Source organism: Neolamprologus brichardi, chromosome 15 (genome assembly GCF_056152115.1).
Source record: "Neolamprologus brichardi isolate AB-2024 chromosome 15, ASM5615211v1, whole genome shotgun sequence".
Taxonomy (NCBI): domain Eukaryota; kingdom Metazoa; phylum Chordata; class Actinopteri; order Cichliformes; family Cichlidae; genus Neolamprologus; species Neolamprologus brichardi.
This window is the reverse complement of record NC_142118.1, coordinates 36,036,677-36,064,337: the sequence shown is the minus strand read 5'-3', so window position 1 is coordinate 36,064,337 and position 27,661 is coordinate 36,036,677. Positions and strand designations below refer to the sequence as shown.

Here is a 27,661-nt window from a genome sequence, read left to right as displayed (position 1 = left end):
GTTTTTCTCTGTATCTATGAATTGCCTTGAGGCGACTTTTGGTGTGATTTGGCGCTATATAAATAAAATTGAATTGAATTTTAAAAAAAAAATCCCCACAGTACTACACCACGAGCAGGGGCCTGAACTAACGACACGAGTAGGATGGATCAGTGCTTTTCATGACCCTACCATATGAATATTGTGTCAATGGTAGCCTCACTCTCCTCTTCTTAGCCGACAGGAGCGGCATCTGGTGTGGTCTTCTGCTGCTTAAGCCCATCGGCTTCACAGTTTAACCATATTGTGTTCAGAGATGCTCTTCTGCATATCTTAAATGTAAGAAGTGGCTATTGAGATTGCTGTTGCCTTTCTAGAGCCATCTACTACCACTGACTGGATACTTTCTCTTTTTCAGGCCGTCGACTGTAAAACCCCAGAGATGGTTGTGCAGAAAAATCCCAGCAGATCAGCAGTTTCTGACACACTTGGACCAGCCCCCCTGTCACCAACAACCGTGAGTGGAATTTAGGATTGTTGTCTAGTTTGATTTTAAAAGGAAAGTTTTTTCTTTCTTCATGAGCAGGCTGAGTTAAGAAAACCTCTCTGTCGTACAATAACCTGTTAACAGTTTCAAACGGCTGTTTGATGATTTTAATGAAGTCAAATGAAGAACTCAAAATAAAAGAACCAACACGGAGCTGAATCCTCAAGTCTGTATGTATTGAAATCCTTCCATATTACAGGTATAACATACAGTACATGTATATTGGTGTACAGACAGGCAATTTAAAAAAGGGGGCTAAAATTATTGAACGATACAAAGAACAGCATATACAAAAGCTTATTTAATGATTCAAGTACCTTTAACTTTATACTTCAGTCCTCTGGAGAATTCAAAAGCATCTGTACAAAATGTACAAGAATTGTATCCCAAGTTTCGTCAGCTCCAGGTTTCCTCTGCGATTAACATCTGACTGTATGTCGTGTAACTTTCAAAGAGAACAGAAGTGAAGTGCAGGAGAAGCGAGGAACACAGAAACTCACAGTACAAAACTTCCATCAGTGAAGTTGCAGAAGTCGTATTTGAAGATTTCACTGAACTCACCCGGAGGCGTCTAAACTGGATCCATCAGGTTAATGTCTCAGCTCAACACACGAGAGGACGGAAACAACAAATGTCTCATAGCGTGTGCGTTACTCACTAACACATCCGGTCTGCATCGCTCTGATTTACAGGTCTGTCATTTTCAAAATATTCCCAAAAACCTGCTAACAAATTTCATTGAAGGGTCGGTGTAGTTTGCTCCTAATTAGCTACGAGAGACGGTGTGCACCATTTACATGTCTGAGTAAACCTCGGCCTCTGTGCTTCAGCGACAGCCATTCAGTGGATCTATATTTAATCTCATCTTCTGTATATTGATAGAGGCAGGAAACAGCACAGTGCTGAATTCAGCTGGTCTGAACACGCACACACAGCAGATTAATTGGAAAGAAAAGCACTGATATTGCTTATAGATTCATCCATGAAATAAGAAGATGCTCATTTTCAGAATTTTTAGTTTTCTGCTGTTTTTTAGTTACGCTGTCAGGGGCAAATGTGTACTTCCCAATGAGTTGCCGAGCGGTTTCTGGCAGTTGTGAGTCGAAATTGACCACAAATGCGTATTATATAAAGTTGCTTTGGTTGCTAGCGGATTGCCACAGTTGTTGAAGTCTGCACAGCAGATGCTAAGTACTTTTGAAGTGGCAGTAAATCTTGAAAAAAGTCTGACCAAAATAATGAAACGATGATAAGTCAGTGGTAAGGCACAACTTCCATATCTAGTTTGTGTCGCACTTTTTCGAGCTTCACTAAAACTCAGCGGTGTTTGCAGATGACTGTACACCGCCCATGCAAACTACAGGCGACAATTGCAATCTACCAGCAACCAAAGCAACTGCAAGGAGCCAACAGCGACTCGTCAGCCGGTCAGAGAATTCACATTTTTCACTAACGACCAAACCGAACAGCAACCTTGCACCGAGGAAAAAACAAAGCCAACAGTTGCGCGTTGACTGCACTGAATTTTTTGGTGTAAAAGACCAAGCGTGCAATACCCTCAACCTTTAGGTGACCACGAGGGAGGGAGCGTCTCCAAAGAAACCCGGGACACGGACTGACTGCAATCGTTCTCAGACAGATTGCTGAGTTTGCAAATAACTGTTGATGCAGTCAGTCTGCACCGGTGAGGGCGACTCATCTGTGATGCACATCTTTACAATAGGAAACTTGACTCACCTGGTCTAAACCAGTTGTACCGTGGTTATATTCCTATATCAAAGCAAGGCTGCTGAGCACCTGTGTCATTTTGCAGTTAAATTGCCGTCCTGCAGCAACTACATCGTTATTTATGGAAGAATTACTGCTTCAAATGTAAGCGATTTCATGCAACTGCCAACGTGACCTCAGACTGACTCCAGCATCTTCTTCCCGTCCTCAAAGCTACACCTATTTCAAAGGCAACAAGTTTATTGCACAGTCGCAGCAACGTTTCGGTACAGCCACTGTGTTTTGTGTGACTGCAGCATTAGATACGTTACACACAACTGCTAAGCTATAAAACACATTTTACCGCGCGCTGCTGTCGTCTTATTAAAGGGCTTTTATAACGATCGATCGCCGACTGGTTTACAACAGCAGGAGGATGTTTTGTTTTTCTGACAAGCTGCCGTGAATGTCGAACCACTCCACTATGGCAGGATTGACCAGCATTTAACCTTTTCTTTTTGTTTTTCATGGATCTACTCTGGGAAAATGCCATTACGATAAAAACAGCGTTACACTGTCACACCGACAAACACCTGGAAAATGATTGACCCATAAAATAAAGCGTTGCCTGTAACTACACAGTGAAATCATCCCAATAATGACTGACGGTTTTTCAAACCACTGCAGGTACTTGTGAGAAATTACATTTCTAAAAAAGAAAAGCATTTAAAAATCAAGTCAAATCAACTATTTAACCTTACATGTGAATTGATTCTGGGTTTACTGCTGTCAGAGATCACTGTACACTTCAAAGCCACCATCCAAACTGGTAAACGTTTGTGGTGATTTAACAAAAGCATACGGACACTTATACACTTGCTGATGATTCTCTAAAGAAAAACTTACATTAAAAAAAATGCTGCAGCTCATTAAAAGAGTCCCAATGAAAGGAGGAAGCAGTTAACAAAAAGCATGAAACAGAGCCTTTAAAAGTCTGCCGTGGGCTTACTTCTCTGTGCAGCTCTGATGCACCACAACTTTAACTTTATTTAAAAAAAACAATAAGTGTCCTTCACCGTCACAAAGTGTGACAGCAAACATTTAACTCAGTCAAAGTAAGCGACAGCCTTGACGGCATCTTTACATTCAGTCTGAGTGTAATTATCATTGGATTTAAGACTATGTGAATCCTTCCAAAGGTTTTAACACTGTACCATTTACTTACTGTTATACATCCTATTAACATGCACAGTTTAAAAAAAAAAATCCACTGTCGAAGCTCCCCTTCACTTGAACGAAGCACTCGCCTCGGTGAAAACGAACTGATGAAAGGGAGCTTTGGCTACATTAGATACGGTCGCTGGCTTTGATGGGGCCGTTTCTGAATGAGTGTGAATGCGAAGTGGACATCATTCCAACTTTTGTTTTTGTGAAAACAGCCCTTCTGACCGCGGATGGACGGCGCTCTGCAGCGTCACGGCCGCTGCGAGTCGTACTGCTAGTAGCGGTTCAGCTTGTCTGGGTCATTGGAGGCCATGTGGGTGAAATCCTGGAAAATGTCCTGGTACGTTTCATCTCCTGTAAAAACACGAGGGAGAAAAGACATGAGTAACAAAACTTTTTTTATTTTGTTAGGAAACAGTGTAAGACCATAGACTGTATATCAAAGATGGACATTTTGACCCTTTAAAAAAAAAAAAAAACTAGACAAACAAACAAAAGGATTATAATTTTAAAAAATACATCATTTTGTAATTAATAAGATTTAAAACTAGCGACTGGTCACTTCTGTACAGTAGTGTTTTTTGCAACCAGAGGGGTCGCCCCCTGCTGGTCATTAGAAAGAATGTCGGTTTAAGGTACTTCCACAAAGCACTGAATTTATGCTTCAGAGTTAAATCTGCATCGATATGATTATACGGCTCTGAAGTAATGAATCCTTCTTTGAAGACCACTTTAAGTCCACTCCCTGGGGGGGGGGGGGGGGGCGCACGTGCAGCTGGTGCACTGTAAAGTCCCCATTGGTGAGTCTGTGTGGTCACAAAAACAGACAGAAACGTGGCATCCCCACAGACCCTTGCGGTCCAATCTATATCGCTCAACGTCTGTGTTAAATCTAGCCATCAGAACCTGATGTGCACCTCCAAGAAATGCATCTGTACATCGTGTTAAAGCAGCTGCAACGATATTTATTGGCCTGTTCAGTACAGTCAATTCCTTCTGTGCATTTGCTGCCACTTTTTCCACCTGAGTTTCTTTTTTTTTAATTGATCAGTGAGAGAAAAACAGTTATTGCCTCAATATAACTCGCAGATTTCAGTAAATTCCTGGAGGGAGACTCAGAAACTATTGCAACGTAAATGAGGAACAAAAAGTCCAAAATGTATATGTTTGCCTCTGGAATAAAGAATGGTGCCAGGATTTTATTTGTTTCTATTGTAGCTGGCACCGCATATAAAACACAGAGTTACTGTAAAGTAATCACAACATAATCCCCGAGCACAGGTCTGAATACTGGCAATCATGCCGGCCACTTGCCACTTGGTAGGCTTTACAACGATTCACCAAAGTCGTCTAAATCAACCACAAAACCCTACACTGTAACCTGATGTGCCCCTCCCTAGAAATGCACTGTGATTGGCCCGTTTAGTACCATCCTTCCCTCCTATTCACATCCAGCTACTTCTTCTGTCGTTGTATCGCAAATCAAATGAAAGAGAAACGATCAATTCAGCAAGAGAATCTTAATTGCCAAAGTAGTGGCAACAATGTTACCCCGAACACAGGTGCCACTTAAGTGGTTTTTGTCATTTCCACGTTTGCGGTTCCACTTTCAGCCTCATCATCGGACAGTTATCGCAACGGTACAGCCAGACGTCTGTGAGCCTGCCTGTTTTTGTAACTCCAGCTGCACAGACTCTACATAGGACTCAGACGTAGACGTTTCAATTAAGCTCAAGCTTCACCCAGACAGAATTATGGGAATTATGTACATCTTTTATATACAGTCTATGACAAAAACACTTCATTGTAGATATATTTAAGAAGGAAAGTTTACTGGACTGCTCATAACTTATGTTCACTGTAAACTAAAGTATTGACGGGGCTGCATGAAATAATAAATCCTCCATCTCGTATCTTTTGCTGTAGCACAAATGTTTTGTTTCCTGCGTAGAGGCAGGTGTTTAAACAATGTTCACAAATAGCTGAACTTTTCCCCATAATCCCCTTCATATTCATATTCTGCCAAAGTCTTCAAGTTGTCAAGACTACAGTGATTATAAACCACAATGCAGAGGAATTTCACATACGCCCTCATTGTGCAGATGTAAAGCAGGTAAAACATGCAAAGTGGGGAGGGGGCTCATGCAGCGACAGTGTCATCAGTGTCAACAAGAGTGAAAAAGAAAAAATAATTAGCCATACCTGTTAAGAGTGCTGGCGTGGTTGCGAAATATGAAACAGAACAACGTAGAGGGGAGAAAAGAGGCGAAGGACAGAAGAAGCAAAAGGCAAATGTTTGAGGAAACAGTCAGCGAGGCGCTCGTTAGCAACGGGACACGGACTCGGAGAGAAAAGACAGCCCACAGACAGCAAGTTTGTTTCATCAGCAACTGTATTGTGTTTAAAGTGCAGGAGTTTATGTACAAAAATACAGTTGTGTTGGCCTCAGCACCCCAAAGAAAGAGAGAAAAGAAGAAAGGCACAAACTCTGGGGAGGAGAGTGAGAAAAGCAAAATACAAAAAGTGACAGAACAGATTTACATAAAAGAGAACGTGAGAGTGTAGGAGGAAGAGAAGATTCCACCTTAATCAGATCAGTGGTTCTCAGTCGGTTTTAAGGGTCAATTTCTTGTTTTGGGTGTTTTAAGAACACGACATGATGTTGTAAAAGAATAGTTTTTAAAAACATTGTAAAATTATTTTTAAAAATCATTTAAATGCCAAGAAATATTAAACCGAGAACCACGGCTCTGCACTTCAAACACTCGAGTCAAGAGAACTTTTTTAAAGAGAAAAGAAAAGGAACAGAGGACTGATGAGGTCACCGCTCCCTCACATTCATTAACCCTGAATATCCCTCAGCACTCATCAGCTGATTGGAGGGTGCTGATGAAGAGACGCTGGAGTACCAAACATGTTTTTAAATCTCCTTTTCTGCTCAACACAAACATCCTCTCACAATCACTGCTAACAAACCTGCTGCTGACCTGTTCGGCATCAGTCTCTATCAATAACCATTAAATAAACAACAACAAGACACAATAACTTCTAGTTATTTGTTGTAAGGTCCAAACAGCTACTAACACTGCATCTTCCTCCAGCTGTGCATTTCGCCCTTAGTGTAAACGCTCCGTTCTTCGAGAAGAAATGAGCTCAGCCCTCCTCTTCCTGTGTGTCAGCACACACAAACGATTAAATCCTTTTGCTCCACAATCGCACACAAACACTTCATAGAGAACTGCTAAACACCAGATCTCTAACATCCAGGGACATCCACACAAATCAGCGATTAGAAACGTTGCATTGACGCTCTGCCTGCAGCAGGGGGCGCAGCTCTTTCAGTGACCGTTTCATCAAAGTGCTTCGGTGCCCTTGGAGCAGTCGGGGCAGCAGAGAGACGATGTGGGATGAAACTGGGGTACAGTTCAATCATTCATTGCCATCACCTTCCTCTCCGTCTACATTCATTTTGAAAAACTAGATTTTTTATCAATATCTTTGCTTGTTTTTTTTAAATAATAAAGCTCCCATAATGATTAACGTGAATATAAGCCAGGACAAGCAGGTGATCAAAAGCTATACATGGTTACATGTGGATACGTTTCTAGACTATTGCACTATTGCTGCTTGAAATGTACCACCTTCAAATCCACTAACATTCAGGACGATTAGTGCAACGGCTCTAAAAGTCCTTTTGTCTTACAATTCTGGATTTCCCATGATTATGGGCAATGAGCAAGCACTACAACCAAGACACTCAAAAGAAAAGTATGCGAACACAAGAGTCCTCATGGCACTTACTGCTGTGCAACCAGAGTCACTCTAAAAACATCATTTACAGCATGTACAGTAAGAATAACTAGACTTACTAGAGTCATCTCTATAAAAGAAAACTGCTCTAAAAACATCTGTCATGTAACACCAGAAAGATGCGTCATTAAATAAGTAAACAGGACTTGACAAGCAGTTAAGACTTCAAATAAGAACCGTACAGTCATGGGAAAAGGTACAGCAGTTGCATAACCATTAACAGGAAGGTGCATAAATGACTTCTGAGAGGTCAGTTGGAAAGGAAAAAGATTACAGACACGCCTCTCACGACGATTTTAAAAAGTATCATTCAAAAAGTCTCGATTATTGCCAGATACTGCAGTAGAAACTGCCCTCCCTCTGAGGTCTGAGTGTCACTGGATACTGGTGGCAGTTACTGGGCAGATTTATTTATTTATATATATATATATATATATATTTATCTTTTTTGCAAAGATATTGTGACTGCTGGCAGAAACACAACAGGAATTTAAAAATAACAATTACTTTAATCAAAACAACAACCTTCTAATCACCTCTAAAACCGAGGAAAAATATTTTTGTACTATCAGTAACTTGACATGAGTAACAGTCACTTAAATGGAAAAGGTGGATGTTCCAGTTTGGAACAAAAACTCTAATACTGCCCAGAGTCGATGGCTTTAACCCTGCAGCTGAGGGACAAGGTGCAGCTGGTGGAGCACCTGGCAGGAAGTTGTAACAGCAGGATGCACGAGCACAGCTGGCAGAGTTGGGCTCAGCTCACTTAAATAGGCCAGTGGATTAAATTCCTCTCGATAAAGAAAAATCGCCCAAATTTTTAACAATACCCCTGAGAATGGCTGATTGGGGGTGGTGCTCTTTTAAGTCAGCTGAGCCCAACTCCGACACTTTGTTTCCTAGGCGTCGTTGGCTCAACGCGCTGACGGCAGTGGCTGGTTATTCAGATTCATCCAGCTGCAAGCTAATAAACTCCTGCATGCACTTCCTGTACTGCATCTCGGTGGGGCTGTTGGAGTTATATTGACCTGACTGGCTGTAGGGCCCCTCCGCCTCCCGCATCTCCTCGTTCATCTTGGCTAGTCGCAACCTGGGGAGCAAATAAAGAAACAGGGAATTAAAGGTAACAGCACATCTCAATCCACTCTGTAATCTAAGATTAGTACCACGACACTCACAGCGTGACAATGTCTGCGTTGGCCGCCTCCACCGCTATGGACAGGGGTGTTTTCTCCTCAATGTCTGTAGCGTTTTGATTCGCTCCTCGTTTCAAGAATAAACACACTTGCCTGCAACGGAAATGCAAGTTGTTTTTTTGAGTGTAAAACATAATCCGTGTTGCATTTGTAGTAATAAAGGTGGAGAAGTGGAAACAAACCCCGTGTGTCCCAGCATGGTGGCATGATGGAGGGGTCCTCGGCCCTGAGCGTCCTGTTGGTTCACATTCGCTGCATTTTGGAGCAGAAACTCACAGGTGACCAGAGACCCCTGAAATTTACAGGTGCTTATAATGACACATGCCTTTCTTTCAAGAAGCACAACACATTAGGTCTGGATTTGTTTTAATTCACACACTATGCTTTTAACAGGTAAATATGGATGAATATAGATATTAGTATCTGCAAATGTCTCAAACCCAAACTAAAGGAAAGCTGGATTAAACTAAACAGGTGTGATATCGTTTCCATGAAGTCAAATGCTCGAGTAAATAAGAACATCTCTGTAATTTTTAGAGTATCTCTAGATAATAGTGGCGTTCACCACTGCTACCCTGCAGGCTCCTGGTAGATGCACGTATGGCATTAATATCCAGTTTCTAGGTGACTTCCTTCTTGAGTTATTGTACAAGATATTCATAAAGCTTGACCTTAAGATTGATGTTCAGTGAGATTCTAACTCCTCACAGATTATTAAGCAGATATTTAGTAAATCACAACCCCCAATCCCGCCCACTCTGCAGGCAGAGGAGCCTTTTACGACCGAGAGGAAAAAGCTACGAGTTTATTATTTGGCTGAAACTTGACGCAGACGTCGAAGACAGGCAACACTTTATTTCATCCACCTGTGTGACATAAAACTGGTGAAAAGGTTTTAAATCTGCTGCTCAATTAATCAAATTTTAATCACGATTACGATCTGGGCTTTCAACGATCATTAAAAATGACTGAGCCGATTATTAGCCCCGCCCTCGTGCTTTACTCTCGCGCTGCTCCGTGTGGCAAATCGAGCGCACCTCTCTGCATTTCGAACACGTGTCACAACAATTAAGAGCAGCGGTCTCCAACCTTTTTTGCGCCACAGACCGGTTTATGCCCGACAATATTTTCATGGACCGGCCTTTAAGGTGTCGCGGATAACTACAACAAAATAAAACTAGTTTAAAAAAGAAGATTTATTCATAATACACGTGAAAAGACCCAGGAAAACCGAGTAAACGATAAAAACGATAACAAAATAACGCTGAAAACCGATAAAAACCCTGAAAACTATACATTTCACACCTGAGCCTCAACTCTCGCGGCCCGGTACCAAACGACTCACGGACCGGTACCGGTCCGAGGCCCGGGGGTTGGGGACCGCTGATTAAGAGGACCCGAGGGAAGCTCGGAAAGCTAAGCAGAAGTTATTTGGAGAGGAGAGTGACTGCTGTTGGTTGAAAGGAGGTAAAAAAAACCTTCAGTGGTGTGGAAACATTATGGGTTGGCGGAGTCAGACGTGGATCAAGTAGACACAGTGTGTAAACTTTGCTACAGTGTCGTAGCTGCACCACAGAGCAACACTGCAAAGTTCACTAAACATAGATGTTTACATTTTTCATTTATTTTTTATATATTGCAAACATTTGCACTGTTATCAGTATTTGCACTATTTTATATATTTTTTGACAATCTTTAAAGTCATTATTCAACACATTGCTATTGTTAAATAAATATCGTCAAATAATCGAGATGTCAGTGAAAATAATCGTGATTATCATTTTTGCCATAATCGAGCAGCCCTACCGACCACTTTAACGATGTATTGGCTGAATTACTGTAGCCATACTGACCCCCTGCACTGCCATGATCAGCGGGGTCCTCTTTTCCTCCTCCGTATTGACCCAGTTGACCTCGGCTCCGTGGGCTAGCGCCTCTGCCATGTCCGGCAGGCTGCGGGCGCAGGACGCCCAGTAGAGCTGAAGACCCGGGCTGTACTCCTTGGGCTCATAGAAAACCATCTCCTTACAGGGTGACGGAGGAGGCAGTGTGGCGGGCATGGGCATGGGTGGAGTCTCAGCGGGTTCTGAAAATGAGAAGACTGAAACTGAAAAATACTATACCTTCTACAACACGCCTTACAACACAAAGCAGTGTATGTATGATTGCATGATGCCCTATTTCTCTCTCAGGATCTCAGCGTCTCAGCACAGAAGACAGCAGAGGTGAGTGCGTCTTACCTGCATCTGCCAGGCTGTCATTGGAGGGGGTGTTGGCCAGCATCTCCCTGCTCCCATCAGCACTGTTCTGGATGCCGCTGTCTGCACTTTTTACTGTAAAACAGAGTCTGAGTCACTGCTTGTAGAAGAACGTGAAGATATTTGCTGAGTGTATGAAATAAAAGGAGCTGCTGCTGCTGCTGCTTGTTTCTGGCAGTGGAAAGTAACATCTATCAGAGCTTGTTTGTAGCCAATCGATGTGTTCGGCCTCTCGAACTTATTTCAGCCTGATTAACAGAAACAGCAGGTGCTCCTAATATTTTTTACTCAAGGTGCCGACAGTGTGGGAAGAGAAAGAGAGCCGGATGACAGATTCCCGCCTTCACCTTAAATTCCAGGTCCCTAAAAATCAAAAATATGACACAGATATATGCGAAAATACCAACACACTAAACAAAACCATGTGTGAGAAACACTCCCCACCTCTCAGTCCAAAAGAAAAAATGCAATACGGAAAACGTGACTGGATGGCTCATTAGCACGGTCCGTATGAAGAAGGAAATGAGGAGGATGAAGGGTTGTTAGTCCTCAGCCCAACGCCGTGACTTCAAATGGACACGGGGGATGGAAAGCAAGCGAAACACTAAGCATTCGGTACTTACTGCTCCTGAGCTTGGAGGAGGTGTCAAAGTAGGAGAAGAGCGAGTCAAGCTCGTCAGGACAGAAGAGAGAGTCCCGGCGGGCCTCGGCACCACTGGCAGCAGCTACGCAAGGGATGATGGGAGTTTGGAGAGCGAAGGGTGTAAATTGAGTGGCAGGGTGGGGTTATAGGGAGAGGCAGTCAGGGCGGGGGTTAGTTCGGAAGCACAGAACAGCCAGAGGGGGAGGAAAGGGCAGAGAGATTTAGGGAAAGGGGAAAAGCAGGGTGGAAGCACAGACAGTTAGACTACTGGCTCGGCTGACGCTGGAAGAGACAGACTCTACGGAAAGCAATGGGAGGCAAAGAGAGCCGAGACATACGCTATTCACAAAGAACATGCAGTATGCCGATGGGTGGACACTTCTTCATGGTAGGAAGCGTCGCACGAGCAAATCCTTCTTCATGTGATGTATTTATTTAGTTTGTTTGTTTTTACTGGAGAAAGTTCTGATTCTGAGGGAGAAACAACCAAACTCTGAAATCAGATTCATTAATTTAGTTTGGGTGCTATAAAAGTAAATTAATTAAAAGATACATTTAAATGAAAAAGAAAACAACAACATGTAAAAAAAAAAAGAAAGTATAAAATAATATTACAAAATATGTTCTGGAGGCAACGATCCACTGACTACTAACAGTTTGAATCCCGAGGCTTGCAGCGAAGCTAACTGTTGGTTTAAAGCTGTGAACTGACCTGACTGCCCTGAAGCATTCGAACCAGGTCGAAGTTTTGGTGTGGGTGGAGGCGCTTTTGGTGGCATGTGCTCAGAGTTGCCGCTCAGCCTCTTCTCCTGTTTGCTCAGAGAGACCACTTTGCTGCGAAGCTCCTCGTCTGACGGCCGGCGTACAAATCGACGATCCACATACTTGGCTTTGATGTAGGCCTCGACCTCGTGCCTGTGAGCGAACCAGAAAAACATTTCATTTATGAATGAAGTGAAAATGAAAGTTGGCCGTCAGTGAGTCATAAGTACAATTTACTAGGAAACAAAATAGGTTACAAAAGCAATTTTTTGGTCTGAAATTACAAGCATGCTCGCTTGTAACTCGGTACCTCGGATCTCCCGGCTGTGGTTTTCTTGCTCCAAGCTCCTCTCGCCGAGCTTCATAGATCTGGTTGATTACTTTGTTGCCCAGTTCACACATTAACTGGAAAACATGTAAATTAACATTAGTGGACTAATGATAAATGGCCTGTATTTGTAAAGCGCTTTTCCCAACCAGTCATCCACACATTCACACACTGGTGATGGCAGCTACATTGTAGCCACAGCCGCCCTGGGGCGCACTGACAGAGGCGAGGCTGCCGGACACTGGAGCCACCGGGCCCTCTGACCACCACCAGTAGGCAACGGGTGAAGTGTCTTGCCCAAGGACACAACGACCGAGACTGTCCAAGCCGGGGCTCGAACCGGCAACCTTCCGATTACAAGACGAATTCATTTTTAATTTAATTTAATAATAATAATAAATAAATTTAAATAAATAATTAATTTAATTTTTAATTTTTTTAATCAATTATTATCATTCATTTTCATTTTTCTAGTAAGAAAGCAAAATGAATCAGTGAGTTCAATGGCAACAACGCGTTAATGCGTTAATGCAGTTAGCTTGTTAACGCATTAGCACCGTGCAGCCGTGATCAGTGTTAACTTGCTAACGAAGATTTACCGTGTTAATGCGGTTATGCCGTTAACGTCATTTTGACGAGAATGACCGAGACTGTCCAAGCCGGGGCTCGAACCGGCAAGCTTCCGATTACAAGACGAACTCCCAACTCTTGAGCCACGATCGCCCCTGTTCCTCCAGCCATATGTTACTCTTCCTGATCCTTAATGGATCTTATTAAAAGGCAGAGTGATAACAAAATAAAAACTGTGTGTGTAACCAAGGCAGACCATTCATGTGCATTTGTTTGTAAACCTTCTTCTTACTCACCTTTAGCAGTTCTGGTTCCCAAGTGTCCAAAGTCAAAGAACGAACCTTGGAGAAATGCACTCCCAGACTCCTGTAGGTGGCAGAAGCAGGAAAAAAAGCAAAACAGTGTCAGCGCTGTGTACTTTAAATTGTGAAAGCGATAAAATGTTAGAAAAACCCCTAACCCAGACAACACAGTCCCACTGTCTGTGAAATATACAAATGCACGTAGTGGGGAAGGAAAAAATTGTTTTTGATGTGTCCTCTAAAAATGTTACTAAATTCACACAAATCAGGAAAATTGTATTTTTGGGTTGGTATCCTTGATGATCAATGCTGTACCGTGAAAGCGTGGGAAGCGACACTTTTTATCTATATTAAACTTTAATTACATTTACCCAGAAAAATAATTAAAGGTTATCACAACATCCCAACATCTCAGTTCACACACCAGTGAGTTTACAGTTCAGAAACCCCTGAAGACATCTGCGCACAGCATTCGCCCTGTGATCCCAACGGACCATTTTATATACTGGAGCCAACATACTTTGCATAACTTCTAGTTTTCACAGACCTAATATGAACTCTTAATGAACTGCATTCCTGCAGTGTAGTAGACAAATAAATAAAATGTTCCAGAAATGTCCCGGTTTTCTTTAAATTTTCTAAGCAATTAAAAGTTGGTTACTTAAGAATTTGATATTTTCCTTTAATCCTTTGTTATGTTTTGCTTCATCTTTATGTAAGAAGTTGCTCACAGCAATAATCAAAGACCTGTTATAAGGATTTGCTTGTGAAAATATAGCATTGTACCTGTGGATGCCAGAGCACTGTATACACAGGGTGATGCCCAGGTTGATGCTGGCCCAGCGGGGCTCCGGCTGCCCACAGTCGCAGCAGCAAACATTGCCTGGGATGGCCAGGACTTTCTGCAGGGCACTCTCTCCTTTCAGTGATCTCTCCTTTGGCTCCCCTCCAGAGTCCAGGCTCCCTGTTGACGTGGACGACTTCCTATCCAGCTTCTGACAGGAAAGAAACGGGGAAGGCGCACAGACAAAAATAAAGGACAAAGCAGACGTATTAAAATAAGTAAATAAAAATTGATCTTCAGGGAAAAAAATGCAAGAAGCAAACAGTCAATGAAAAACTTTATTTGCATAAATCTACACAAATAAGTGTTGCAAAATTAATAGAAATCCTGCCACATTAGTTTTGAGTCAAAAGTGTATCTTGGCTTTCTGGTGTATGTGTGGGTTTTTACCTCGCTGTCATCTCCCTTGTCGCGGAAGGCGGTGGCGATGCTGTTCTGGACAGCTTTGATCCAAGCCTGTCGCAGCTTCTCGGAGTCTGCCTGCATCATGCAGCTCCTGTGGGGGCAGACAAGCGTCACACAGCTGCTGTCAGCTCAGAGCAGGAGTGTCGGCACCAGAAGGCGGGTAGGCTGGTGCTCCGCCTTGCCACCTTTTTAAAAATACTCATGCGCTCATTAAGCTGACAGAGGGCGTAACGTCATTGACTCAAACCTACTTGGTGGGTGACACGACTTCAAAACAGAAGCGACGCTCTATGTCCTCGCAGTGCTTGACTGTGCAGAGCCTCAGGTCTTCTACCACCACTGTAGGGTTGTCCTGCAGGCACAGCAGAGGGACTTACATCCAGCAACAGGCGCTCACTTCTTTTACCACAAAGGTTATTGTTCGCAGAACTATATTGTCCAGTTTCCTTAACATTTTTATTAAGTTGGTAGTGACAAGTTCTGTCGCACTGATAATAATTACAGCTGGGGTTATTTTGTTGTAGCATGAAGCAAAGCGCAGAGTATCTGACAAAGCTCCAACTGCTCTTACTCTTTTGACTTTGGTAGTATAATCTGGGACAAAACTAAATGTTTTGGCAAACACAGGTTGCTAAGGACAAATGTGCTGATTGGAGAGTGGTTGCTGGCAGTCACCAGGTGAAAGCTGCATGGAGGTATATGGTGCTGCACTGAAACCTTCCTTGCAATTGCCTTGGTAGCTAGCACACTGACCTGTTTGCACACATGCACCAACTCTTCACTGAGTGAAACTTTGAGACTGTAAGCCTTCAAAATAAAAGTTGTGTCTCACTGCTGCACCCAGCATGTTTACAGAAGCACGACTCTTCCTCGGTTCACTAAAGCTCGGTGACTAGTTTTTGGTGCAGCACCCTCTTTCTGATCAATTTCATTAGCAACATCCGGCAACCGCTCTCCAACTGGTCATTGAAAAGATTTTTTCCCTAGCAACCTGTGGTTGCAGACTTGTCTCTAAACCTGTGTGGTTGGAGAGTTTTTATATTCTGACAAGAATAAATGTACGTAAAGTAGAGATTCATTAAAAAAAAAACTAAACTTTTCCAGTATATAAGAGGACTTTATTGTGAGCTCTTTCTATCAAACACACAGAAACCAGGCGCACAGCTGTGCCGTCCGGTTAAAAATACACAGAGAGATGTTTGCGCTGGGAGTCAAACGCGTGCATGACTGTCATGGTGGCCGTGCAGAAAGTCACTTGACATACCTTAAATTTCTTCTGGTAAACTAGCTGATTGTTTTGGATGGTGAACCAGCGCCTGAAAGGAGATCACAAGTTTATTAGACGATAAAGTCACATGCAAGTGATGTGGATGAGAGAGAGTTATCCTAAGGCATGTGAACACAACACACACAAAGACAATAAACTATGGTATTCTGCATGTTTATATCCACTTGGGGGAAAATGGTCACGAGGAAGCAAAAACTTGAGTCTGTATGTTCTCGATTTCATCTGTGTTGATTTACAGGAATTAAAACACAAAGATGACAAGATGAATGGAAATTCTTCCAAATTATTAACACTTCCTGTGAATCTTAGCTAGCTTTACTCTGTGTCTATGGTTAATAATCATTCTTAAAATGCACTTGAAGCTTTTCCTAGGATATCAAAGTCCAAAGGAACCACTTCAAAATAAACTCTATACATTATACCTATTCCATGTCTTGAAGGCATTGCTGGCCCTCTTAAACAGATAACCCTCCATGGCGATGCCGTTGTCTGTATCCACATTGTACTCCAGCTTTGTGTCGTCATTCGAGAAATCCTGAAAAATAATAAGGAAGGAAGAGAGGAAAGCAAACAACAACTGAATTAAAACAGGAAAAAACACATTAAATCTTCTGATGCTGGTGAGTTCCTCTTGTTTATCTATATCAGGGTTTATCTGTGTAAGTGAGTGAGTGTCACGGCCCCGCTGACCTGACTGACGATTCACGAACCAGGAAAGACAAACAGCAGCCACAGCGTACGAGCACAGGCCAATAATCTATAGCTACCAATGTAATGTAATGCTTTAGAAAGAAGCCTAAGTGAAAAAAAAAGTGTGTCGAGATATACCGTATTTGTTATCAATTAACAAAAATCCAGCAACAAGGCAAACCAACATTTGTTGTCTGCGTGCAAAACTGCGTGCATATCAGTGGTCCAAGTTCATATTTAAAATACTGGAGACACGTAGACGTATACAAAGCAATAAACGTGGTGTTATGAAGCTTTTATTGCATAGCTTCTTACAGCAGTAGTGACGCACTGCTCTTCAATGTGTAACGCAGGAAAAAAAGCAACCTGTCATGCATCCCATCTCTGATTGACTCTCAGTCTGGCTTTAACCACCAGAGCAGCTGCCACACTCCTAACACCCTCCCAGCTTTCTCAGCTTCAGGTGACACCGGACACCAGAAGCATGCGCGTGCGTGCATGTGTGCGTGCATGTGTCTGTGCATGTGTGTGTGTGTGCATGTGTGTGTGTGGACTCATTTTACATCAGGTGTCACCGTCTCCAAAATCAATTACAGCTCGATACATCAAGATCTGTTACTGTGGCGAGCTGGGGACTCATGCTCTCTGTTGTCCTTCTAGAAAGATCCACAGGCTTTTTTGTAACTCAGACTTGACTCATTCAACCTGCATTAGAAAAGCAGTCATCGGCTCTAAAGCTAGTTGAACTTGGTGGAAATAAAGTGCAATGTTTTGAAATGCTGGTCACAGTCTTTCTTATCTGCTCTGGAAGTATATATATGTATGATTATCTCCTTTTCCATTTCTATAGGAGTTGTTAAGCAACTTTAAAACATTACATTACAAAAATACACCACAATGACAATGCCGGAAAGTGTTGACACAGTGGGTCATTTCAGCAGTTATCAAATGTCACCTGACCATCGCAGATGTGTCAGATGCATTTCCAGAGAAACGATACACTTCTTTATAGGAATTATTTAACATTTCAGTTTCCTAATATCATTAGTTAATTAGTCTCATTAAAAAAACAAACAAACAACAAAGGGATGAAGGTCGGGAAGCCAAACATACACAAGTAACTTTATACTGGAGAAAATAAAAGTAAACACCATGAAAACTTGTGAGTGTAGTAATCTGTTTTTTTCTAAAAATACCCGTTTTTGCTTCCATATTCCAGCTTTAATGAAATAAAAATATTATAATATAACCCTTTAATTCACACAGGGCACAATCAGGTGTTTTCTGTTATTTTGTTTTATTATATCTCTTCTTTTCATTGTCTTAAGCCATTCTAAGGATACACAGGTTCACCTTTTGCGTAAAGCACATTTAGTTGTCATGTAATTAAATAAGTAAAATTGCTATTGCCATTAATATCTGTGAAACCATTTACCTGATTTGGAATGTTTAAAGAATATTATGAATATTATAAAATTATGAAAAGCTATCAACAAAATATCTATGCCTGACCTGCAAGATTGTGGTTTCTACAGGGCTTCAAATCTGCTGTCAGAGACGTCATTCTACATTAACTTTTGGTAAACTCCTGAGAGTCCATATTCATAGATTCACAGTATCGGATATTACTCTAAAATATCTGAAGCACCTAGCTCAAGCAGTTTTCTAAATAATGAAATTTTGGCTCCTCAAAAAATTGCTGCGGGAAAAACATCTAAAATCTGCCGTAATTCCTTCCTCTGAAACATTTATATGATTAAACTAATGACAGCAGGGACCAGAAAATTTAAAAAAAAAATCCTGCTAAAACTGATTCATTCCCCTGGATTTTTTCAAGGAACATCTGGGATTTTCAGGAGCAAACACTGAATGATCCACGAGTCTCTCATGGTAACTTCCTGAATGTACAACCCCTGTTACAGCCCAGAGATGTAGATGTAACCCATGAAAAATATGTCCTATTCCATGTTGTACCGAAAGGATATGCACACATGCACACACACAAACACACTGGCAAGCACAATTTTCCAGCACGACATACACTGGAATGAGTCGAGTTATTTTTGTGCACAAGGGGAACAAAACGTGTCTGCGTTTAGTTTCTGACTAGGGACACAATGGAAAGTCCAGGCATCTTCCTGAAGGTGGGACAAAATTTAAGTCCCATAACTTTTAACAATTACTCTTTAAACTTCAAACACTAGAAATAGCCCCTAATTTCAGCTTGATGTGTGGTGGTCGTCACCCACACATCAAACAAATGCTACAAATGTTACTACTAAAGAATGACAGAGTTTCAGCTGCTGCTGTCACGTGAAAAACTTTCCAGTTCTTGAGAAACCTGACGTGACCACTTCAGCTTGGGAAAGTATCGTCAAACCCATGACATAAACCTAAAAACAGGTAGTGGCTGAAACAAAGCTCATAGGGGCTTGTTCTTAGTTCCTGATTTTAAATATATTATCTAAGAAGTAAAGAAAAAAAGTTATAAAAAAAACGCAAAACAAAACAAATATGTAGAAAAGAAAAACCCCGGCATTAAACCAGAAGACTTCAGTGACGCAGACACTGACAATAACGATGACACATCAGAATGAAACAAGCTGCATTAGCAACACTAATGCATGTGCTGCACTTCAGAGTAAGAAAACAGAGAGATGCAGATAACTGCACAAACACTGTAATGAGGTCCTGCAACGCATGCAGGGGAGGAGATGAAAGGCCGACAATCGATGCATTGACTCTACGTACAGAGGTCGACCTCCAAGCGCAAAAGTTGCTGTAGTCTGGTAAAAAGTGGAGCTCTGTCACCTCCTAAAACACCACACACAAACACACAGCGAGACACAGAGAGAAGAACATTGCTTTTGCTAATGCTAACACAGGAGAATCGGTCACGGATGCAAGTGTAAGAAGCCACAGACACAAACGCATGCTTTACAAGTTCTTATCGGATGCACTCACCAGATACCAAACGTAGTGAAAGCGACTGAAAATCCTCATTTTCCCCAGATTATCGCACACAAATCAGTTTGAATGTGCGTTTGCTTACGCGTGTCTCTGTGCAGCATCCCAACAACAGAAGCTACCTGAAGCAGTGTGGCCTGTCTCGTCAACAAACCCTCGCCACCTCCTCTCCTGTGGCTGTGCGTCTATCAAAACCTCCGTCACAGCCTCTGCTGCTCCTCCTCCGGCTTTAAGTGAAGGTCAGTGTGTCTGTGTGTGTCTGTGTGTGTGTGTGTGTGTGTCTGTGTGTGTGGCTCTTGTGACTGCTGGGTCAGAATAATCAAGTGGACCACGCAGAGGAGTTCGAGCATCAAACATTTATAGTGACTACAGTTTAACACTCAGCGCGCTCAGCTTTTCCCCTCGCTCTCTCGTCTCCCTTGGGTGTGTGTAAATAAAGTAGCCAGTCTTTCAGGCAAACTGAATATCTGTAGCATTTGACCCTTTAACATGAACTGCAACCAATAAATAAATAAACGTCTTCTGTAAATGCCGGCGTTTCTTGCACAGCTGTTACAACTGCAGTCACTTCTTATTTGCTCACTATGAGATAAAACAGACGTCTTCAGCCCCTCTCAAGCTTTCATGTAGCTACTGAAACATGCACTGAGGTGTCAGTGCTTAGACTTATGCACACATTAGCAGAAAGGAAGTATCCTAAACACAACCTCAGGACCCCCCTGAGGACTGAAGCCTCCTTCCACACATAATGATGAGATAAAAGGCAGTTACCAGTAGCAACGACTCATTTTCTTTGGCAGACATCAAACACATAATTCAATTCACCAAAAAAACTATTTTAACTCCTGAGTAAATGTCTGGTTTTAACAAAGTTGGGGAGCAAAAAGTGAAGCGCAGGTGTGAAAGTCAGAACTACTACTCAACTTCTTAATCCCATAGATCTGACTCCTGCAACAGCAGATCAACAAGCGTCAAGTCAGGCCTATATTTGATTGAATTACAGTGGCCTATCTTATCAGACTAATGTCATGTTAGGGATATTTAATAAAGTAATACCAGCTCTAGAGTTTCTCTAAAGATATAGTGGCTTTTATCAGTGCGCTTTACTTCATACAAGTGTACTACACTCTGCAAATAACAGAACCTTATTCAGGATGACAAAATCATGTGCATGTTGTCAAAAAAGCTATTTTCACTAAAAGGATGTGAGCTGAAGATTACAAAAATGCACAGTGAAGAGAAACACCGCTCACCTGCAGTGCAGCCTGGAGGGAGTAGAAGAAGAAAAGGAGGAAAAAAGAGCAGAAACACAAGAAAAGAAGAGACAGTTGGTTAGGAGTGTCCATGTACAGCCAGACAAGAGAGCAGGGTGGGAGCCAGACTGCATAAAAATAGCATTAGATAAATTGAGGGAGGTGAAGTGGGGGATAGGTGCTCAAGGACAGGCGGGAGCTGGCACACGTACCATCAGTGACTGGGTAAAACAGGAAACAAGGATAAAAAATGAGACTGAGGGGACAAAAGGAAAGAAGGAAAAAAAAAAGGATGTCAAATGAAAGACGGGGCAGAAGAAGCTTCGCGCATGCAGAGACTGAAACGAAGGTCACTGACAGGCAGACAAATGAACAGAAGCCCAGCAGACAACAGCAGGGTAAGGACACAGGCTGTCTGGAGTTAATGATGCTGTGGGATGTTCAATTAAAGTTAAGAGCAAATTTACTGCCACCACATAATGTAATATAACAACCCACATCCTGTCGAGGTTTTTGTCTGCTGTGGGTTTGTACTCTGCTATCGGAAATGCTTTCAAATAACAAGGAAAATACTAGGATTAAAAGCTAAAGAGTTTAAAAGAAAAAAAAAAGATCTAATTTGAGAAGCTTATCTTTACTTTTGCCAAATTTACTAATTATAGGAGAAATATGAAAAGCATGACTCTGGACAGAGACGCCGAAACCAAACCTTGTTTGTTTGGAAATGGGTTTCCGTAAGCTATCAATATTGCACGGGTGTGTGGCTTAGATGCTCCACAGGGATCACCTTACACCTGAGGGTGGAGTCCTACCTCCATTCATTCAAATGATAAACATGTTTCTATAAATAAACCAGCATATTAATGTTGTTTTGGGAAGAATTCACCTTTTTAAATTGACTCCAACTCCAATTATAAAGCCAATCTAACCATTTTACTGACCAAGATTCAGGCCTATTAGAGCTGAGGGCAAGAGGTAAGTGTAACCACTCGATCACAGGGCTCTACCTCAAAGTGTTTTTATACATTTCCCCCAAATGTTCATATTTGTACATAAGTTACCCTAACAATAAGCCTGGACGCCTTCACTTGTCATTCGTGCTTTTCATTCACATTAGTGCAGCTAATTCTGTGGATTGAAGGTTATTTTTGTGAGTAAGTGCTGCAAACATTTTTGCACAAAATTGAGGGAAACAAAATAAATAAATAAATAACACCAGATTTTGAGTGTGTTTGCACCTTTTGTTGGATGGTGGAGTGCTTCTGCTCCATGTCCCTCTTCTCTTTGGCAGCATCCACCACCAGCTGGTCCAACTGCAAGAGACAGAACCAGTAAGCCAAGCACACCGAGCCGACCGGTGACAAGCGTTTCATTCAAAATGACAAAACTAAACACTAATTAAGAAAAATATCTATGATCCAGTGCCACCACATCTTTAAACTGCACCTAAAAGGTCGCGTGAGCATGCGTGCGTTGATGATGCTAATGCCACTTTCCACGGGCCAGACTGAGAGAAACATGCTTTTTCTCCTCTAACCAAAATGGACTGCTCTGAGGAGAAATTAGACGGGAGATGATTAATCCTCTTTGTCCCTGTGAGTAACCGACACATGTGGAGAGGAAAACAAAAAATCTTTTGAGCTGTGAAGGAAGAAACATTTTTTTCTTTTTCTTAAAGGCTTCAGTGAAGCTCTGGAGGTCACTGGGTGATGCCGAAAATATGCCAGTTTGCCTTGCAGCACTGCAATTCTGCTCTGTGCGTCTTTATAGTCTGTCGCCGCAATGTGACCTAAATTGGTATCAACAGCCTCAAAAACAAAAGATTCAGTATGTGATTGCAGGGCACTGATTTAAGGGCGAGCGGGGTTCAATTGTATCAATAAACTAGGTCGAAATTCATACATTTGTTTCCTTTCTTGAAGCAGAGTATAATAAACATGTGTGGTTTCTTTTACAAAATACACACAAACATGTTACTATCACACAGTTTCAGAGACGCTTTGAGGGAGCTGGGTGTTTTGTTGTGCTCGGAGAGGAAATGGGTGGATGGGTGAGCAGCAGGCTGATAACACAGATGGGAAATGTTTTCCCTGTTGCCTCTGCAACAACTAGTCCGGTCCGGCTGGAGCTCACGCCATCTATCGAGGCCTGTCTTTATTTTCAAAGATGCTTCTGTGCGTAGCTCTCCTCACATTTTGTGACAGTGACTCATATTGCCTTTAACATCTTATCTTCTCAGGCCGAGACAAACGTTTGTCTACCACAGCTGTCAGATTAAATCACTCCTGACGTGTAGCTGCAATGACGACGTCTGTGATTCATGGAAAAGATATGAAACGTCTTTCTGAACGAGCGTTAAGCTCACATGTGTTTGATCCTGAGGCTCTGTGTCACGGAAACATGAAGTCAGCAGTACATTTATGTCTAGAAGCAGCATTACACTTTCAACTAGCGGTGGAAAAGCGGCATGTTTGACACGAATCACTGTGAGCTGTCAACCGAAGCCAACAAAAAGAGAACATCAGCGATATCAATTCAAACTCTAAGTCATGTGATCTTGATTTCACCTGCCTACACACCAGCTCACATTTTCAACAAGAAAAGTATTTAAGTCTTTGGTTTTCATCCTCCTCTGTTGTTCCATTTTTCACGTTTCTAAACATTTCCAGGTATCAACACCCCGCCGCCCCCGCAGCTGCTTTTACTCCAGCTCAGGGTTTATTCATCTTTCTAATAATTTACTCGCACTCTTGATGACTTTCTCACAGTTTAGAAGCATCGCGTCATATTATCAGACCTGTTGGCAGCTCCTCCACACCTCCCTGCACAGCCTCTCCACCTTCTTCAGCTTCATGATGGAGGTATAATGCACCGTCCACGGCCGCCGCTTTCCTTAGCACGGCCTTTGATCTTCCTCTCCTTCTGGTTTGTGCTGCCCCAAATTCAGCACGACAGGCTTGTAATCCACAGCACAGTTAAGCTCTTACTTGTTCATCCACTTGAAAACAAACCCTCTGTCTCTTTCTCTCCTCCCTCTTCAGGGTCTTTTTCAGTTCTGTCCTTTTTCCCCCTTTTCCTCACACAACACTCTCTTCTCTCTCCGTCGGTCTTTCGAGTCCATGCCTTTCTGTGCTTCTTCAGTCACATTTAGCTTCAAGAAGATTACACTCTGCCTCTTATCCTTTCCTAAAATCTGCTTTTCAAAGAGGTCCAGCCTTCCTCGCTTCTCTCTCTTCTTTTTTTCTGTCAATAAGAAGTTTCCAACTTCAGAACACAAGGGTAAGAAACCACACGCTTCTCTCCAACACAATTAAGAGCTGCTGAATGGGCTCCTCAGATCTGGCTGTCAAAAAAGTCCCCCCAAAAAATCCACACTGCATTTCCTTCTTTCATAGTTTGGCTAAACGTTCAACAAGCTCCTTTTTCTCTACTTCTCTGCCTCTTGTGACGGCACTCCTTTCTCCTTGGTCATGTTCTGCTGCTTCAGCCTCTGAGCAAACAGCCTATATATTCCCCAGCCTTGCTTCTTTCACTCAGCTGACTGTCAACCCTCTGAGTCCAACTGTGGGAAAACCCATTCCAGCTCACAACCTTCTTCCTCATTCCCGCTAAATGTAAAAGCTTCACTGTGATTATAATCTTCAAGTAACATTCAGGCTCAGAGGAAGGGCTTTGTTTATGACAGGATGCACACAGACACACACGAGGGTGGAAACTGAGTTGACGAAAGTACTGCAGTACACGCGAACCCACGCATATACACGGACGAGATAGAAACACAAACACAGAGGGAGAAGAGTGGCGACCTCAATTTGCAGCTGAACTTATGGTTGGGCAGATGCCAGCATTTTCACATTGTCATTACCAGAAATACTAGTTTAAAAATACACACAAGTTAAAATGAAAGGTGACAACAAAGCAGATGAGCATGATAACAATGTGAAGAGATGAGTTTCAGAGTAAAGTGTTGCAACATCTCCAGAGGCCTGGTAATGAACTAATCATTTGATTCAGGTGTGTTGACCCAGGGTGAGATCTAAAACCTGGAGTCCCCCTCCCCCGGTCTAATGGAAAAAGAAAGACAAGCAAACCTGTTTCTTTAACCCTTTAAGACCTACCATAGAACCAAGTCCGCCAGAGCTTATATTATATTTTTACATGCTGTAGAGCCATTTTTGGGAGCATTTCAAGTTGCTATGCATCAATACAACCATTATAGCCCAGATTTTAATAATATGTATACATTAAGTGCATAGTAATTACATAAATTGCAAAAAAGTGCAATAAACTACAAAAAAATTGAAAATTGTTTTTGTTTTTTTAACATATATTTCCAGTTAGAGAAATTTAAGAGGCTTATCCCTCAAAACTGTAAATACAAAAAAAAGTTCCACAAAATAGTTTCCCACCACAGGAAATTTATTTTAAGTGTCTTCATAGTTTTATTTTTGAAATACACCAATTTTTATATACTGCAGGAAAAACGAAAATAAATATTATAATGCAAATTTGCAAAAAAGCAGCATATGCATCAAAATAAACTATTTCCAGCAGTGCAATATGAGTCCTAAGCATCCCAGCAACGACACAGAAAGTCATAAAGTCAAAGATAACTTTTAAAAACACCAGTATAGGCTCATGAGGCCCTGATGGTAAAAAAAAAAACTACATTTCCGTGAAAATGACGTCACTTCCGGTTTCGGGCAGGTCATGGCGGACATGCAAAAGTTTGCGCTGACGTCTATTCCACCATAGGAAGTGTTACAAACAGCTGATCGCATCGGCAAAGCGTGTTTCTGGAATATTATGTTTTTGTTGCTGCAAGTGCTTTTTATGCAGTTTTTGCAAAGCTATATGTGGAAGGAAACTGTGACCGAGGACAAGCTGATGGCATAAGATGTAAGTACAACTCCTCCGGTTTCATATGCAAAAAAAATTATTGCGCTAGCTTACGTGGATGCAGTGCTACCGGGATTTAAAAATAGTTGCGCAAAACAGAGCGTGCCCGCTCCGACCGGCTTTAAAGGGTTAAGCACTAGTTTCACTTTAGCCAATTAACACCAATCATAAAAATGTAAATGCAGGACTGCATACAGAAAAACTGAACAGAAAAAAAATAATGTAAATATTAGTCTTTCCCTCATAATATAAAGTGTTTACTCTGTACAGTGCACTGTTATGTAAACTTGGAAAGCAATTATTCTGCTGCTCTTCTAAAAATAACATCACAAGTTTACGATATCTTCCAATTAATCAACAGTCGTGGCTGAGCGACGAGCACTGCAGTGTATTCGTTTTATGCAGAGCATCAAACTAGAAAGAATGAAACCAAAATAGCAGCGAGCTGTACGTACGCTGCGCAAGCCGAAGGAACAAAAGGAAACAGCAGCAGATAGATGTATTTATGTAAAAATATGAGCGCCTTTTTAACTGTGGCTGTGTGTTTGGATCCATCAGTGTCTGAGAGTCCTGGAAGATTTTTATATTTGGATACAGGTAACGTAGGAACACACCAACCCTAATTATGGGTGTATGTGTGTGCAGAGTGTAGCCTGTACCTGGCCTCCCAGCTGTTTCATAAGAGGCTGCAGTTCACTGAAGAGGTCATAACCTTGGTGGAAAAACGTCAGATGGGCATACATGAAGGACAGCATCTATAAAAAAACAACAACAATGTGGTTATTAAAACACTTAAGAGGAAGAAGGGTCTTTCCATCTCCATTCATCAAATTTAAACAGAAAAAAAACCCAAGTGACCATCACAGATTTGTCTTTCTACTGGAAAAAGCTCAATCTTAATAGGAAGCATGCAAAATTCCCCTACTGTAAAAGGTCCCTTAAAATCCTTTGTCTAAAAACACCCGTGTCACATCCTACAGCTTTCAAGCATCATTTTTTAACTCTCCCTTGGACACCAAGTAGGAGTAATCATGGTTTCTCTTTTCTGAACTGAGCTGTTTCTGTTTCAAGCCTGCTTCAAAACACAATGGTCGTGTCCAAATTCATGGGCTGCATCCTCCTGAGGACCCGGCCTTCGCGGTCTACGTGGGCCGGGTCCTCAGGAGGTCGGGTAGGCCGGAAGTAAACGGCTATGGAATTGGACGGTCTAGCCTTCTCGATCTACTCCCGCCCTTAATTCAGAGTATTTCCGGTTGTCAGCGCCACGGCACGAAAATCGAAAATGGACCCGAAATCTTTCTCCGTTTTTTGTGTTCATTTTTAATTATCAACGAGCTAACCCACATTCTCGCCTGAAAATATGTTTAAAGTTTATTTTGTGGCCCAGAAAGATTAATAAGAGTAATTTTAAAACTTAGTAGCGGCCGCCATTGCCGGAAACTGGAGCTTGGCTGGGCCGCGCTATGAATTCTGGGATATGGTGGGCCAAGAAGGACACACCCGACCCATCCTTCAAATTCGGGGAAAAGGAGGACGCATTTGTCGGCTGCATTCGGAAGAGTCTACGAATTTGGACAGCCTTCGGCGCGTCGCTGTGACGTAATCGGTCTACAAATGCGGCCTCAGGAGGATGCAGCCCATGAATTTGGACACGACCAATGACTGGCTGTGATTTCTCTCTACAGCTTACCGGGGCTACCCTTGGAAAAACCCGGACTCTATACTAATAGTCATCAAAAAACTAGGGGTGGGGGAAAAAATCGATACTGTGTAGTATGGTGATATTTTGTTTGCTAATAATGTATCGATACAGGGACAGCAGAAATCGATATTTTGTTACAAAAACGTTTTGGTGCTCTGACTTCAGAGCATGTTGATCCTTTTTCTGAGCAAGAATCCTGACATTCCTTCACTGTCCAAATGTGTTTAACTTTTTTTTTGGCAGCAATAAACATGACAGTTTACTTATTTTAATTTAAGACATGTTTT

The 27,661-nt window shown here is 42.0% G+C and overlaps 1 protein-coding gene across 2 annotated transcripts in view; it reads right to left on the bottom strand.

Moving 5' to 3' along the window:
* Nucleotides 1–681: 681 nt before the first annotated feature.
* Nucleotides 682–27,661, bottom strand: part of acap2b (ArfGAP with coiled-coil, ankyrin repeat and PH domains 2b) — a 56,339-nt gene continuing 29,359 nt past the window's right edge. The window contains exons 8-24 of one of the 2 annotated variants that reach the window (XM_087852784.1): nucleotides 26,332–26,427; nucleotides 22,012–22,086; nucleotides 16,286–16,398; nucleotides 15,840–15,891; nucleotides 14,827–14,927; nucleotides 14,561–14,666; nucleotides 14,113–14,321; nucleotides 13,321–13,390; nucleotides 12,437–12,531; nucleotides 12,077–12,279; nucleotides 11,345–11,446; nucleotides 10,704–10,796; nucleotides 10,317–10,549; nucleotides 8,646–8,755; nucleotides 8,446–8,556; nucleotides 8,296–8,357; nucleotides 682–3,811 (exon numbers count right to left, since the gene is read on the bottom strand). In XM_087852784.1, coding sequence (XP_087708910.1) covers nucleotides 3,732–3,811; nucleotides 8,296–8,357; nucleotides 8,446–8,556; nucleotides 8,646–8,755; nucleotides 10,317–10,549; nucleotides 10,704–10,796; nucleotides 11,345–11,446; nucleotides 12,077–12,279; nucleotides 12,437–12,531; nucleotides 13,321–13,390; nucleotides 14,113–14,321; nucleotides 14,561–14,666; nucleotides 14,827–14,927; nucleotides 15,840–15,891; nucleotides 16,286–16,398; nucleotides 22,012–22,086; nucleotides 26,332–26,427 — 1,911 coding nt within the window. In that variant the 3' untranslated portion in view covers nucleotides 682–3,731. Of the gene's footprint in view, nucleotides 3,812–4,351; nucleotides 8,358–8,445; nucleotides 8,557–8,645; nucleotides 8,756–10,316; nucleotides 10,550–10,703; nucleotides 10,797–11,344; nucleotides 11,447–12,076; nucleotides 12,280–12,436; nucleotides 12,532–13,320; nucleotides 13,391–14,112; nucleotides 14,322–14,560; nucleotides 14,667–14,826; nucleotides 14,928–15,839; nucleotides 15,892–16,285; nucleotides 16,399–22,011; nucleotides 22,087–26,331; nucleotides 26,428–27,661 lie in introns of those variants that run through there. The other variant, XM_087852783.1, reaches the window with a different exon arrangement.